The sequence below is a fragment of the Perca flavescens genome, chromosome 2, assembly GCF_004354835.1.
Source record: "Perca flavescens isolate YP-PL-M2 chromosome 2, PFLA_1.0, whole genome shotgun sequence".
NCBI lineage: Eukaryota > Metazoa > Chordata > Actinopteri > Perciformes > Percidae > Perca > Perca flavescens.
The window spans coordinates 27,030,122-27,046,746 of record NC_041332.1 but is presented as its reverse complement, the minus strand read 5'-3'; the positions used below and the strand labels follow the sequence as shown (position 1 = coordinate 27,046,746).

At 37.5% G+C, this 16,625-nt stretch overlaps 2 protein-coding genes across 2 annotated transcripts in view; both read left to right on the top strand.

Annotated features, from left to right (window-relative positions):
* The window catches only part of tbck (TBC1 domain containing kinase), a 51,986-nt gene extending 48,071 nt beyond the window's left edge, over positions 1 to 3,915 (top strand). Inside the window, exon 26 of the mRNA XM_028596035.1 lies at positions 2,821 to 3,915. Within this exon, the coding sequence (XP_028451836.1) occupies positions 2,821 to 2,931 (111 nt within the window). The 3' untranslated portion in view covers positions 2,932 to 3,915. The remainder of the gene's footprint in view (positions 1 to 2,820) is intronic.
* Positions 3,916 to 4,073: 158 nt separating this feature from the next.
* Positions 4,074 to 15,162, top strand: LOC114567161 (arachidonate 12-lipoxygenase, 12R-type-like). Its single transcript, XM_028596115.1, has 15 exons — positions 4,074 to 4,156; positions 4,325 to 4,502; positions 6,043 to 6,247; positions 7,382 to 7,463; positions 7,765 to 7,887; positions 7,993 to 8,096; positions 8,436 to 8,602; positions 8,781 to 8,924; positions 10,181 to 10,384; positions 10,585 to 10,671; positions 10,773 to 10,942; positions 11,837 to 11,958; positions 12,101 to 12,201; positions 12,877 to 13,047; positions 14,466 to 15,162. The coding sequence occupies exons 2-15, from the start codon at positions 4,350 to 4,352 to the stop codon at positions 14,643 to 14,645; spliced, it is 2,013 nt and encodes a 670-aa protein (XP_028451916.1). The 5' UTR covers positions 4,074 to 4,156; positions 4,325 to 4,349; the 3' UTR covers positions 14,646 to 15,162.
* Positions 15,163 to 16,625: the final 1,463 nt, after the last annotated feature.

Genomic DNA, 16,625 nt, shown 5'->3' with positions numbered 1-16,625 from the left:
ACCATCCACACACTTGAAATTCCACATCTGAGTTTCATGATAAACCTCAGTAATTCATCAGACCTTTCAGTGGTGCAGGTCACAGAATTTAAGGTCGATAAAAGGACTCAATTGTGCTTAAATGCCATCCACATCTCTGTGCACCGCACCAGTGGCATTATCGTTAGCTCTGGGGCAAAGCAATGAGTCCACTCACTGTGCACTCAGGCTTTACTGTACCCCTTTACCATTTAAATCCTATTGCCATTCAGAAGTAAGCCTGATTCTTAATGCTCAGTTTTTATGTCGACATTTCAGCTGATTGAATCTTAAATTTTTAAACTGTACAAAACCGCTCTGAGAGTGTGAGCAACAACGCAGGCAGACAAAAGTTTTTGTTGCTTAGTGATAGACACATGAATTATTCAATACAGTTGTATTAATGTACTTGTAAAGATTATTTTTGCACAAAAGTTGTTGCTGGTTTTCACTCCTTATTTTAGAGCTCTAATCAGCCAAAATAACTGAAAACATCTGAGGTTGAGCAGGAACTTTAAGGACAATTTTACACATTGTGAATGTTTTGTTATTTTGTTGTCTTTACATTTAGGTTGATTTTGCACATAGCTCATCTGTAAAGCTTGATTAATTTTGCTTAAATAATACCTGCATTTTTGATTGTTATTATTTTTCTGGTGAGCTTTTTAAAAGGTGATGTACCATTGAAATAAGTACAAGTGCACAGATCTCTGCCAAGGCCATGCCCTCTCTCGCAGTGATACCTAAAGTGAAAAATAATTTGTGTATCCGCCCTGTGATTCCGATCCGCTCCAAAATGTTATGGGTTCTTCCTTTGCCCATGCTACACACTTTAAGCAAGTTTCATGAAAATCGGACCAGTAGTATTTCCACAATCCTGCTGACAAACAGACAGACAACAAGCCAGACTTGTCTTAGGTAATCATTAAGCCCATGTTCAGTCCAATGAACTGTCTTCCTCTTTTAGTCATTACATAACACAAACGTCTTTACACATTTAAAATAAAGGATTCAGTAACTTTATGTATTATTGGTTTAATACTACATGTATTGAATCATATGGGGGGGAAAAAAAATCCTTTTTAAAGCAATAACATCGTATCACAATACAAATCCACTAATAGTCATTAAGCTTTAATGTGAAATGCCCAGACATATCTGTAGACTGTGAATAAAGACAAACTAGAAGAAAAGCAAATTCAGTGAATCCTTAATGGCCAGAAAATCTTTATTTAATTTAAGCTATCCATTCCAGATAAACTCCTGATAGTACATTGCATTACACCACAAGTCAATTTATCAATTTGTCGATTTCAGTTTCCGTAATAACTGTTGTGTATGATGAAATCTTACAACCACATACAAAGGTTTCAAAATCAGATTTCGTAACATTTCTGTAGTGAAATAACACTTAATGTCACACATATGGGTTTATGCCACACAGATCAAATGCGAGTTCACAACAAAAATAACATATAGTATGTTACCCTGTAATATTTGATACCTTAATGAGTACTTTCTTTTTTAGCTTACAGTATTATGTTTCAGTCTAATATGTAATTGTTGTTGTCTCACAGAGGTGTTGAATTACCTTTTGAGTCTATAGTTAGTGGTGTTATTGGATTGTAGTGCATTGTATTGGAAGATGTATCTACAGCAAATAGAGAGGGACAAAATATTGGGTATACTGCATATACAAAATATCAGGCAGCTTAATACTCTGAGGTGTTTTATCAACAGTGAGTGCACAAAAGACTGTGACAGAAAAAAGTCAAGTTCTTTTTCTTTTATGCAAAAACCTTTGTCAGTTTAATTCTCACTTTACTTCCTCAAAGTCACAAGTCATGTTTCCATCAACGTATTTTTATGCGCATTTTGAAGTATCGCATTAGAAAATGTTGATGGAAACGGCAAAATTCCTCAGATTCGGAGAAACGTTTTTACGCTCGCTTGAGGTGGTTTTTGCCTTTTTCGAAAGAGTTAATGCACAAAATGGGAGATGAAAAGAGCTTTGCTGAATAAGTTGTGACGTAGAGAACATGTAACTCGCATGACTATACTCCCGGTATCCATCGTATGTGGGAAGGTTCGGGATATGTGTCCCATTCAGTGTGCCGTACACTTGTGGCACAAGGTGCATAGTGGAGTTATGGTGCTCTATAGCCTGTGCCTCAGCCACGTCGGGTAAATTGACGAATTGGTTCAACAGCTTGAATCGTATGGCCCTGCACACTGCGTATATAAAGCGGTGAACAGTTGTCTCGCTGACACCAAATGTCTATGCCACAACCCTATGCTACCTCTCTCCATTTAGCCAAAGAACTTAGCTTCTAAACTCTTTGATTTAGCAAGCCAGTTTGCAATCTACAACCATGCATAACATCTACTTGTGACAAAACTACGCTTTGTGTAGTCTAGTTTTTTCGCTCTAAACCAGTTGATGGAAACGCTTCTAATTCACAATTTATTTTTTGCAACATTTTAAAAGTTTGCTTAAAATTTGCTTGACAATTAGATGGAAACATGACTACATACAGTTTTTGTCTTGTGTCTGCTCTGACACTGACATACCTGACACATTATGTAATGCATAACATACTACATTTAGCGGTTTCCTAATTGTTGAATGGGCTGTAATTATGTAAATGATATTTCTCATGTGTGGCGACTGCAGGAGTTCTGAGTTTTAACTCAAGGAAACCGCATAAAGATGTTGGGAGTCGTGTGAGGTGATGGGTATACTTGCAATTCCTGTCGGGAGGAAAAATCATTTTCTTTCACTTTTTTTTCATTTTTTCCCAGTTTGCAGCACACCTGGTCAAGGTAAATTTCCCACGGGTTTGTATCCTGGATGGAGGGATCAACAGGCTGAAGCCCACTGGACTCCTGACTGTCCCCTCCCCTCAAATCTGACCCCAGATAGGCTTCACATAAAAAAAGGGACGAGTTGAAAGACTGTATTTTGCACTTTGAGCTGATATTGAAGCAAAGAAACAAATTTTGACTTTCTTTTTAACACATTCTAATTAAACAAAAAAAATGCATTGAAATAATCCCTTCTTAATTCAGTTTGAATTCATCAACAAATATACAGGGCTATCACTTTGTTATTTTCTGTCTCAAAACAAGAATGATTGAATCAATTATTTCTGGAACAACTGCTTAGTGTTGTTGTAGCTTTGCACTGATAAATTGAGCTGTCTGTGACCAATATAAATATCTTGATGTTTGTCAGCCTGTCTGCCAGCTGATCTAGGGAACTGTTATACACTCAGTGGCCACTTTATAGGGTAATGCAATCAAATACAACTGTTCTGCCATGAAGTCTACTTTTATGATGACTATAATGTTCAATGTTTAAACATTAGGCTAATAGTTAGTAGTGGTGGTGTTGTACCCAGCCACATTATATTCAGAGGTGTTTCTAACATTCTGCCCGCCTCATGTATGTAAATAGGAAGGACAAACAATTAGAAACACCTCTAGTGCAGTACAACACCGCCTTTTACTATGATATAATAAAACAATTATAAACATATAATTAAAACACTTTTCTGAGAATGTCAACAGAAACTGAAAATTTTAAACTTTTGAAGGCTGAGAATATATGGCAGAGTATTGTATTGAATTGCATTGAATTGCACAGGAGTACCAAATAAAATGACCACTGAGTCTATGTTTGTGTTAGAAACAATAAAAATAACTCAGTGATTTGTGCATTTGGTGATTCCATAACTAGTATTTGCATTTACTTTGTTTACTTGTCACTGAATTGTCTCTACTGTATAATCCACTATATGTATTTGCAATGCCATAGAAATTGGTTACCATCATGTTAGTTTTTTTTTTATATAATAAAACAAAATCTGATGAATCTGGATAAACCTTTTAAGTGAACCCTTTGTTTTGTTATTTTGTAATATTTTTATTTGACTGTGATGCTGCCTTAAGTAATTATTTGCATCATCATCCTGTTTTGGAAGTGCAGGAATTGTTCATATGTCAGGTAAGCATTTCATCACGACAGCTTACTATTTACTACTCCTACTAACAGGACACTCCCACAAAGATGTGTGTATAAAAAGAGCAATCAATGGTGACAGAGTTCATCAAAGGAACATTTTGGTCTCATTAACAGGTAAGAGAGCGGCTTTATGAAATTTAAAAGACCAATTTAATAGTAGGTCTTATAATGCCATTTTCATTGTGATACCAGTATTTCAAAGATTTTTTGCACTCAGTTTCATCTAGTGGTAGTTAACCTAATCCATGCTGAGAATGGTTATTATTGATCTCTCCCCACCAGGATTCTGCTGCTTTCCAGAGTCAAAATGGTGAATTATGAAGTGACTGTATCCACTGGCAATCTCGTCGGTGCCACCACTTTAAACAACGTCTTCATTAAGCTGGTAGGAACAGATGGGGAGAGCAAACGCAAGTGGCTCATGGGGTTCAAAGGAGCTTCATCCTTCACCATTGGAGCAGTGAGTCTGAAATATCTCTCTCTCTGTTTAAGGGCCCTATTTTAACGATATGAAACGCAAAACGCAAGTAGCTTTGTGGGCGGATCTAGGCGCTGTTGCTATTATACCGGCAGGATAAATGAGTCTTGCGCCCGACGCAAATCTTAAAGGAACACGCCGACTTATTGGGAATTAAGTTTATTCACTGTAACCCCCAGAGTAAGACAAGTCGATACATACCCTTCTCATCTCTGTGCGTGCTGTAACGCTGCCTGATGGTTCCAGCATTAGCTTAGCCCAGCACAGATCCTGCAGGTAACTGGTTCCAACTAGCCTACTGCTCCAAATTGTGACAAAAGTGACAAAATAACACCAACATGTTCCTATTTACATGTTGTGATTTGTATAGTCACAGCGTGTACAAAAAACAACGTAACATGAGACACAGCCATCTTCTAACAGTAAACAAACCGGGAACTGAGACGTTGTTTTTTGTACACGCTGTGACTCTATAAATCACAACATGTAAATAGGAACATGTTGGCGTTATTTTGTCACTTATTCGGAGCAGTAGGATTGCTGGAACCATTCACCTGTGGGCCTTCAAACGCACCACCTGCTCCTGTTGTGCCCCTTCCTCCTCCCCCCACTCCATCTCCGTCCACCCTCTCCATCAGGAGCACATCGCATTAATCCCGGACCAGATTCCGTCGGAGTATCCAATCCCACCGTAGTTCAACATCACGTCTCCTTAAGTCCTCTAATATTTCCTCATTTATGTCATCAACACATCCATGATTCATGGAAATGTTGTGTAAAACACAACAAGCCACAAAGAATGCTGTGACTTTTTGAGGACTGTACTGTAAAGGGCCTCCTGACCTATCCAAGTGCATTTTCAGTAATATTTTTCTTTGTAAGTATGTATGGTTTGCAAAAATGGGAACTGCTGCGTCCGTGTAGATGAGAGAAGCAAAGCATAAGCGCGTTGTGCACACGCTACATTATGGCCAAGAATGCGCCCCTAAAATAACATCTGAATAACGCGCCACTAACTTTAGACTAGCGCCACTGACTTTAGACCAGTTTTTTTGTGGTCAATGGCAGAATTGTTTTCTGAAACTGCAAAATAGCACTTGGGAACGTTTGCGCCCGAACACGCCTACTCTTTTTGCTGAACCGCCCCCGGGAGCGCAAATACATTCCCTAATTTACCGACGTGTGTCTGTGGGGGGAAAAGTCCGCTGTGCGTCGGGTGCAAAATAGGAATGATACAAAGGAAATTGCGCTGAGTGCAAGATAGGGCCCTAAATGTAGTACATGCTTCCTCAAGGTTGCCTATATGAGATTTTAGTCACATCAAATACTGTGATTATATTGCACAAGTTTGATTTTCTCCACCCTTTTACATTTAGTAATTGTATAATTATTGAGATGTTACATGATTCTTGCAATTTTTGGGTTGTATCCAAATGGTTGAATGCACTTAATGTAAGTTGCTTTGTATTGTAATGTCAAGTAATGTATAAACATTTTCAAACCATTTCTTTTATTACTCCAGGTGTCTAGTTTTACTGTGTCCTGCCCTGTCTCCATTGGAAAGCTGGTCCTGATAGAGCTGGACAAACAATCTCTCCCACTGTTCCCTGAAGACTCTTGGTTCCCCACCAAGGTGGAAGTGAAATCTCCCGAAGGAGATACCTACAACTTTCCCATCTACCGCTGGATCACTGACAGCGAGGTGCACCGCTTCCGAGAAGGAACAGGTTTGTGGAAATTAAAGCCTGACACATAAATAAATAACCAGAAAATTAAAAAAAAATTTTGCCATATGATTTTGTTTATGGTATATTTTTTGTATCATGTTTGATACATTGGGTGTTTTGGGCAACGTTTTGCTCACAACAATGTTCATTTGAGGTACAAAAATCTTTTGTTTTTGGGACCTCAACTTCCATGCTTGTAAGGGCTACACTTTCATCTGGATAGTCTTCCTCATTACTGCTATCTGAACTTCCATTATCATGCATAACCTTAGGAGTCCGTTCCTCCTCCTCATCATCATCTTCCCCTAACTGCTCCATGTCACTTGATTTGCCATGTACTATCATGCTAATGACATTTTTAATATACTTCTTCTCTAGACTTTTTGACATCTAAAAATACACAAATTGGTCGATATAGCATAGCGATTATGTTATTGTTATTTTGAAAATACCCAAAATGTATTTTAAGATGGCATTTTAGTCATTAATTACATTAATTAAATCATCAAAATAGTGTGTGTTTGTAGTGGTAGGCATTATGTAGATTACATTACAAAAATGTGACATGAAAGTTCAGGGATAAAGAACCTTAAATACCTGCAGTATCAAATTTGATACACACATTTTTAACACGATTTAACTATAATATAAATAATTAATTTTTAAGTAATTATGCATTGGTTTAATAAAGAAGATATTTATTTAAAAAAAATTGTAATAATATAAATGTTATTCTTACCATAACTATATGAAAATTAGCAACTTGTTCCCTGCCAAAAGTGTGTGGAGGATTTAATGACAGCAGCCATTTTGAAAAGGTAAAAAAAAATAAAGAATTCCACTGCTTGTAGTGGAATGATACGACACTAGAGGGCAGAATACATGTATCAGATTATATACAACAGGTGTTTAAGGAAATTATTGATCAACTTGATGAGATAGAAGTTTCACAAACTTGCGTAGCGAATATGATACAAATGGTTTTACAGGGTGTTCACTGACCACAGAAGACATAAAAGAAATACACGTTCTGCAAGCCGGTCTATAAGGAGGCTGGAGTAAACTCATGCCAACATACTATACTGTATATACAATATAAACAAATGTAAACTGTGTTGTGGTTCTTTCTCCAAGCTCTGACAGTCTTCGAAGACAACCATCATCTTGGCAGGTACAGTCGGCAGAAGGAACTGGATCAACGAGAGAAGGACTATCGGTGAGAGCTCAAACACATTTTTATTTTATGCACTCCAAAAATAACATGCGTCCAAACCTCCACCACCTTTGGTTAATATACGTTCATGGCACACAATAATAAATAAACCACAATATTACGTTGTTACACATGCCAGGGTTTATTTAAATGCATTATACTATAACATATGCTGCAAAATTGCAATATTACATAAATAAATAAATACATGCCAAGGACAGTACATTATTCTTAGATAAATGGCAGTTACACTGGTATGTAGTCCAAAGTTCTTCACCTCTCTGCTCTTCTATATTTATTCCAGCTGGCATGTGTATGTAGAGGGAATACCCCACAGCATGAAGGCAGAGAACCCTCTTTCTTTGCCTGGTGAAATCCGCTTCTCCTTTACTAAGACCACAGAGTTTCTCTACACTGCATCCACCGGGTGAGGTCCTTAAATTCATTCAGAAATCTATCTGTGTTACTATGTACCTGACTATCAAAGCGATTTAAGGCAGTGTAATGAAGTGACTTTACTTTTATTTTCTAGGCTGACTGAACTGCAACTTAAGGGTCTGGCTAATTGCAAGAAGAAGTGGACAGATATTGATGCTATTAATCGGGTGTTCTGCTGCAAACGGACTGATATATCAGGTACTATCATGGACTTTTCATGAAATACTGATACTGTATTCATAGTAGTACACTACACTGTATTTATTCAGATATTCGACTGCATTCCTACCTAAAAAAAACAACAACTACTGAATACTAAATAGTTCATTGGCTTCTGTACTTGGCTCAAAAAAGGGAAAAAAGTTACAGAAGTAAACGTATCGAAATGTGTAAGGGTTTCCTAATTTTATGCTTTGTCCATGTGTAACACATTGTTTTCCTTGTTTCAGTTTCACCTAAGCTGTTAACAGTGGTGGAGTAACATTTTCTAGCCAACATTTTGAAACTCAGTCACGTTTACCTCTGATCATTTTCCAGACTATGTCCAGGAACACTGGAAGGAGGACGCTTTTTTTGGCTACCAGTATCTAAATGGTGTCAACCCCATCTTGATCCGACGTTGTTCAGCTCTGCCTGATAACTTTCCTGTCACTGACGACATGGTCTTCCTCCGTGGACAGGGTAACTTGACAAATGAAATGAAGGTGAATATCCTCATCTTGATTGACCTTAGTATTTGAAACAATCTTGTTCTGCCCCATGACATGTTCAATTAGGAATACATACATAATGCATATTGAATGTTTACTTAGTGTATGTAATATCCAAACTGTATGCATGTGAGTCAAATAGTTTCTCATCCTCAACTAAACTTTCAAACAGAAAGGCAACATATTCCTGTGTGACTACAAGCGTTTGGATGGAGTGAAAGCCAACACCATCAATGGAAAGAAGCAGTACTTGATGGCTCCTCTCGTCCTGCTCCACAAAACACCTGATGATAAACTGATGCCAATTGCTATCCAGGTGAGATTAGCACTCAAATGTAGCTCATAGTGAAGCTTTAGTTAGGGAGTAATCCCTCTTCCAGGACTGACAGACATGCACTACTATACTGTACATGTCATATCATATCATATCATATCATATCATATATATATATATATATATATATATATATATATATATATATACATACAGTACAGGCCAGAAGTTTGGACACACCTTCTCATTCAATGCGTTTCCTTTTTATTTTCATGACTATTTACATTGTAGATTCTCACTGAAGGCATCAAAACTATTAATGAACACATATGGAATGATGTACTTAACAAAAAAGTGTGAAATAACTGAAAACATGTTTTATATTTTAGATTCTTCAAAGTAGCCACCCTTTGCTTTTTTATTAATAAGGGAAAAAAATCCACTAATTAACCCTGACAAGACACACCTGTGAAGTGAAAACCATTTCAGGTGACTAACTCATGAAGCTCATTGAGAGAACACCAAGGGTTTGCAGAGTTATCAAAAAAAGCAAAGGGTGGCAACTTTGAAGAATCTAAAATATAAGACATGTTTTCACATGTTATTTCACACTTTTTTGTTAAGTACATAATTCCATATGTGTTCATTCATAGTTTTGATGCCTTCAGTGAGAATCTACAATGTAAATAGTCATGAAAATAAAGGAAACGCATTGAATGAGAAGGTGTGTCCAAACTTTTGGCCTGTACTGTGTGTATATATATATATATATATATATATATATATATATATATATATATATATATATATATATATATATATATATATATATATATATATATATATATATATATATATATATATATATATATATGTATATGTATGTATATATATATATATATATATATATATATATATATGTATGTGTATATATGTATACAGGGTAGGCAGAAATACCTTTAGTAAAATTACACTAATGGAGTGCAAACATACTACATATGAAGAATGTGGTTTAGAGAAAAAGCTATATTTAAAGTATTTCCATTGCAATTGCCAGACAGCCTACCTCCCTCTTTCCTTTTGTCAGAGACTCTAACTTGGGATTCAATGAAAATATGAATTTCCTCTTAAGGGATCAACTAACTGAATAGTATCTAACTAAATAGCAGATGAAACCTATAGTAAATAGGCAACAACACACAACAATTACAGAACATTCTTTCACATTATTAACCAGTACTGGAAATGGATCCAATGGATTGAATAAATAAATCACATCCCCCTTCCTTCTCCTGCAGCTGAAGCAGACTCCAGCAGATGACAACCCCATCTTCTTTCCTACTGATTCTGAGTATGACTGGTTGATGGCCAAGATTTTTGTGAGAAGTGCAGATTTCAGTGAACATCAACTCAATGTTCACCTGCTGCGCACTCATCTGCTGGCTGAAGTGTTTGCAGTGTCACTGCTGCGTAATGTGCCAATGGTGCATCCACTGTACAAGGTAACTGAACGGTGAATACTGAACTCACTGTAGTTGTAGTTTTATCAACTTGATTTTTTCTATCTTCCAAAGTTGATGAATCGTGTTTGTGTGTATTTATTTGCAAGCATTTCTCACTGCTAAATGGTATAGAAGCATCAAGATTTCTGACTTTGTTAACATGTAACAGTGTTATTAACAGAGTTCCCTCTTTCCCTCAGCTCCTCATACCTCACACTCGCTACACTCTGCAGATCAACCACTTAGCTCGACTTCTTTTAATATCTGAGACTGGAGTTTTTACAAAGGTACGTAAATACCAAGAAGCTCACTAAACAAAGTTTTTTTTCAATGTCATTTACAGTATTTGTCTCTAACTACATCCCTTACATATCTGGCTGTTATCTAGTTTGCAGCTTCTGGTGGAGAGGGTATGATGACAATCCTGAAGAGATCACTGTCCTCAATGACCTACAGCTCCCTCTGCATACCAGACGACATTGCTGAGCGTGGTGTGGAGGCTCTGCCGAACTTCTACTACAGGGATGATGGACTCAAGCTTTGGGATCTCATCCAAAAGTAATACAGGTGTCCCGATATTGTAAAAAAGGAGCCCAAATCCTGCGTTCTTTAGTAGCTAGCTTTTGTTTTCTTATGTAACTCAATTCAATTTCTCATAAATAATTTTGAGTCAGCCAACATTTGTGTAGGGTTTCCTGTCCATGATCTAAAGGGATTAACTACTAATCTGCGACATTTGAGCTCCACCACGCCTATTAATGTCCTTTTCCAAATAACATTAACAACAGACCAAACACCTACAGTAATTTGACATTGCTGATGAAGTTACCTCAAGTTACCACACTATGGGCACACACTCTACCACGTGAGCTACCTGGTGCCCTAGCTACCTGCCTCTTGATTTGAGTAGAGTGGCAGTTGGTTATGAAATTTCATCGATATTCCTGCCTGAAATACTTTGATAGAGAACCTCGGCGAGATGAGATGAGATGCCTCCCTACACTTAAACATTGAAGGTGTCAGTTTCAGTAAAAAACAATAATCAGTGTAGTTGAGTCCTGTAGCTCTGAGGTGATATCCAAGTATAATCATTTGTAATATGGTAGAGGGGACTGTATTGGAATGACAGAATATGAAATGTGCATTTCTTTTGGGGTTTAAATGAAATTAATGATTCACCTACATAGTATGAATATAAACATATTTACTTTCTTGCCCAGAGTTAGATGTGAGAAGATCAATATGTTTGTGTGTTAAGTACGGAGCTACAGCCAAGAGGCTATTATCTTAGTTTAACATAAAGACTGATCTCTCCAAATGTCAAAAATACACCTACCAAAGCCTACCTTGCTGTAAAACCCAGATCATTACTTGCTCTACTGCAGTGTGTATAACAATGCATATCTCAACTAGGAATGTGTTTTATATTTTATCTATCTACATTTCTCAAAGGTTTGTGCAGGGAGTGCTCAGCTTCTACTACAAGAACGACGCTGAGGTCCAGAAAGACTCCGAACTGCAGAAGTGGATTTCAGACATTTTTGAACATGGATTTCTTTCCCAAGCACGCCCAGGTGAGCTTTAATTAAAAAAAGCCCATTATGGTGATAAATGATGCTTTATGTACACATTTATATATTATATTATCATAATGCAAACCTAACTCAACTAGTCATCTGGATGTCTTTGAGTCAGTTTATTCCTTCTAATTCTCAGAGATTCCACAGAGCTTTACCACCGTGGCTGAGTTGGTCAAGTTTGTCACCATGGTGATCTTCACTTGCTCAGGACAGCACTCAGCTGTGAATTCTGGACAGGTGAAGCCTTTTAATTTACCTGGATGATCAATTATAATGTTGCTATTTTTGTGGAATGGGTTCATGAGGTGTTGCAGTTTTGTTGTGAACTGAAGAAAGATGAACAAGACATTAACAAGAGTCTACAGCCATGCTAACAGGTCTGTGAGGCTGCACTTAGTCACAGTGATGCTTCAAACTAAATGCAACACATGCTAAAATACTCACAATGAAAACGCTAACATGCTGACTTTTAGTATTTATGTTTACCAAGATCACAATCTTAGTTCACCATGTTAACATGCAAACATTTAGTAATTAACACAAAATACAAAGAACAGCTGAGACGGATGGAAATGTCAGTTTTGCAGGTATTGGATCATAAAGATTGGACAAATATAATTTTGATGTGATGATGGTGCTGAATGAAAAGTCAGAGGATCACCAAAGTGATTCCAACATTAACGTGTGAACTAGATTTAATGTAATCTAGCAAAGAAAATTGTTAAAAACAAATGTTAACCTCATGGTGGCGCTAAGTAAAACGCCAGGGGATCACCAAAGTCATTAGGATCTATCCTCTGGGGACCATGAATCAGTGTGGACCAAAGTGGTGAACCGACTGACCTATTGACTAACATGGCATGACTTCAAAGAATATTAAGCAGTAATCTGTCCATCATTAATTCATTGCAGTATGACTATGGTGGCTGGATGCCCAACACTCCCATCTCTCTGCAACTTCCTCCACCAACCAAAAAGGGGGAAACAAGCGAGGCCACAATGCTGCAGACATTCCCTGACGTCAACACAACAGTTCAGGGAATGTCCACCATGTGGCTACTCAGCAAGCAGTCGTCTGACTTCGTAAGTGCCCGAGAGTTAATGAAATATTATTATATACACTCACCTAAAAGATTATTAGGAACACCCTACTAATACCGTGTTTGACCCCTTTTCGCCTTCAGAACTGCCTTAATTCTTTGTGGCATTGATTCAACAAGGTGCTGGAAGCATTCTTTAGAAATGTTGGCCCATATTGATAGGATAGCATCTTGCAGTTGATGGATATTTATGGGATGCACATCCAGAGCACCAAGCTCCCATTCTACCACATCCCAAAGATGTTCTATTGGGTTGAGATCTTGAGACTGTGGGGACCATTTTAGTACAGTGAACTCATTGTCATGTTCAAGAAACCAATTTGAAATGATTCAAGCTTTATGACATGGTGCATTATCCTGCTGGAAGTAGCCATCAGAGGATGGGTACATGTTGTTCATTAAAGGATGGACATGGTCAGAAACAATGCTCAGGTAGGCTGTGGCATTTAAACGATGCCCAATTGGTACTAAGGGGCCTGAAGTGTGCCAAGAAAACATTCCCCACACCATTACACCACCACCAGCATCCTGCACAGTGGTAACAAGACATGACGGATCCATGTTTTCATTCTGTATACGCCAAATTCTGACTCTACCATCTGAATGTCTCAACAGAAATCGAGACTCCTCAGACCAGGCAACATTTTTACAGTCTTCAACTGTCAAATTTTGGTGCAAATTGTAGTCCCTTTTTCCTATTTTTAGCGGAGATGAGTGGTACCCGGTGGGGTTTTCTGCTGGTGTAGCCCATCCACCTCAAGGTTGTGCGTGTTGTGGCTTCACAAATGCTTTGCTGCATACGTCGGTTGTAACATGTGGTTATTAGAGTCAAAGTTGATCTTCTATCAGCTGGAATCAGTCGGCCCATTCTCCTCTGATCTCTAGCATCAACAAGGCATTTTCGCCCAGAGGAGTGCCGCATACTGGATGTTTTTACTTTTTCAGACGATTCTTTGTAAACCCTAGAAATGGTTGTGCGTGGAAATCCCAGTAACTGAGGAGATTGGGAAATACTCAAACCAGCCCGTCTGGCACCAACAACCATGCCACGCTCAAAGTTGCTTAGATCACCTTTCTTTCCCATTCTGACATTCAGTTTGGAGTTCTTGTCTAGACCTGGACCACACCCCTAAATGCATTGAAGCAGCTGCCATGTGATTGGTTGATTAGATAATTGCATTAACGAGAAATCTTACAGGTGTTCCTAATAATCTTTAAGGTGAACGTAAATCACCTTTATGTTCAGGTTGTAAAAGTAGGTCAATATGTCATTAGGGCAAGACACCCTCTTTGAGCCACAGAAACAAATCATGCTCACTACAACTGTACATTATATTGCCAATAGTTTAAGTTCAAACATTTCTAAACAGTTTTTTTTAAATGTATCATTTATCTCATTAGGTCCCTCTTGGCCAATACCCAGAGGACCATTTCAATGAGAAGATTCCCTGCAAGCTGATAAAGGATTTTCAAGGAGAGCTTGAAGTGTTAAGTGTGGACATCAATGTCAGAAACAAGAGGCTGGAGGTCCCCTACACATACATGGATCCAACAAAGCTAGAAAACAGCGTTGCCATTTAAATATCAGAAGGTGTGACCTCCTCAGCTGTTGGCCAAATTCAGCTTCATATTAACAAAAGTGAGAAAGGGAAGAACTGCATTTTTCTGTTTTTAACTGATACTATAGTGGAAAGAAATGACTGCATGGGATTGTTGCATGCTGATCTGTGTTTATGTATACAGTCTGATTGATTAAACTGTGGTGAAAAAAAGGTGCTGTTTTAAATCATGCACATCTTAAATATTCTTAGTTCATCAATGACTACACGGGGCATCTTATTAAAATAAATTACAAATGTAAAATAAAAAATGTGAAGCTGCTGCATTGAGAAGCTTCTTGGTAACACTTTATAACAATGGTACATGAATGATCATGAATTCATGCATGACTTAATGCATGGAAAAGCATTAATTCATGATATTTCATGTACCACTATTATAAAGTGTTATGACAAAACTTTGAATCAAGCTTTTTATAGTGAACCTAATGTGCTATAGAAATAAAAACAAAAGTGGTGCACATGAGTATAAAATGGTGTGGCTCATTCGTCATTTAATAATCATAGCAAAGCCCTAATTAGCCCAGTGCTACACACATTTGATTTAGCATATTGTCCAAAATGATAAAAAACAATTTAACTTCTCAATGATTTGTCTATATTCTATACATTCTTTATATTATAGAAATTTGCTCTTATCTTGTTATGTTGCCGTGTTAATTTGTGTGTGAATTTCTTCATTTATTCTGTGTTGTAATTTTTTAAAGCTATAGTGCGTAGTTTTTGTCATCCTCATAAGGAATTCTAAGTAATGACAACAACACTGTCCGCCCACATGAAACAAGCATTCGGTGATCGCGCACACGCCCCCACCCCTCCTCCACGCAGTTGCTAGTAGCAAAGGAGACCGGGAGGATTTAAAAAACATAGACTCTTCAGAAGAGGTAATTATCTTCACTCGAGCTTCTGCGTGGGAAAGTCACCGGCTGACACAATCTTCTGAAGATAGCCATACTGAGAAATACAGAGAGAGTTGTGTCGAGCCAATAGTCTTAATTAGCTTTGTAGCAATGTAACGGACGTTTGTTAATATATAAACGTTACGCACTAAAGATTTAATATCTATTTCTGTCTTTAAGAGCTACTATAAACTGTGACCAAATTTCCTCACCAAGGTTAAGTATTGGCTAAGTCTACATAATGAGTGTGAAATCATTATTATCATCATTAATACCTAACTACATCATCTTTCATTGTTAGTGTTATTGTTTACTGGAAGCGATACTCCATGGGAATGGTTTAACTTGGAAGTTGTGAAAGTCAGTTTGTAACAAACCAACACTATCTTCCACCATGGTTGTTGACTTTGCTCATACAGTAATACTTTGTATTCTACTGCACGACCTCGCTTTTCTGTAGAGGTGTTGATTGCAGTTGCCTCCCACTACACAAGCTAGTGTGGTTGATTTTTAATTTCATTGGTGGTGGTGGTGGTGGTGGTAGAGGAGGGGGTGAGGGAGAGGGGTTAATCATTGGCTGTAATCTTATAACGCAACAGAAGATTTAACAAAGGCAGACACAACAGAACATACAGACACTGAGATGAACATCTACACATTTACTAATTAAATAACTTTTGGACATACATACTGATAGTTGTGTTTTTTTAAAATTCTGTGAAAACTCTGAGAAAAGCCTCTCTTATTTCTATCTTATGTTTTAACTGGTATCATAAAATCATAAATTGTTACACTGTTGTCCTCCCTGAAAATTTATCTGTGAACCTACTGTACTTTGAACCAATCCTCATTTTTTCTGGTGCCCCTTTCTTATTTCTCATGTCATTCAGATGAATTGGGCAATTGTTACTAAATGTATATATTCTTGTGTCTCTGCTTCATGTCACTTTGTTCTCCGAGCATTCATAAATGCTTTCATAGTCAACTCATAGAGGTCAAGCCAGTAGATGAGAGGATACAAACTAAAAACCAAGCTTGATTAG

Coding starts and splice junctions, on each gene's coding strand:
- LOC114567161 (XM_028596115.1), top strand. CDS start 4,350: ATGGTGAATTATGAAGTGACTGTATCCACTGGCAATCTCGTCGGTGCC. Junction 7,464..7,764: donor CAACGAGAGAAGGACTATCG/GTGAGAGCTCAA, acceptor TATTTATTCCAG/CTGGCATGTGTATGTAGAGG. Junction 8,097..8,435: donor CAAACGGACTGATATATCAG/GTACTATCATGG, acceptor ATCATTTTCCAG/ACTATGTCCAGGAACACTGG.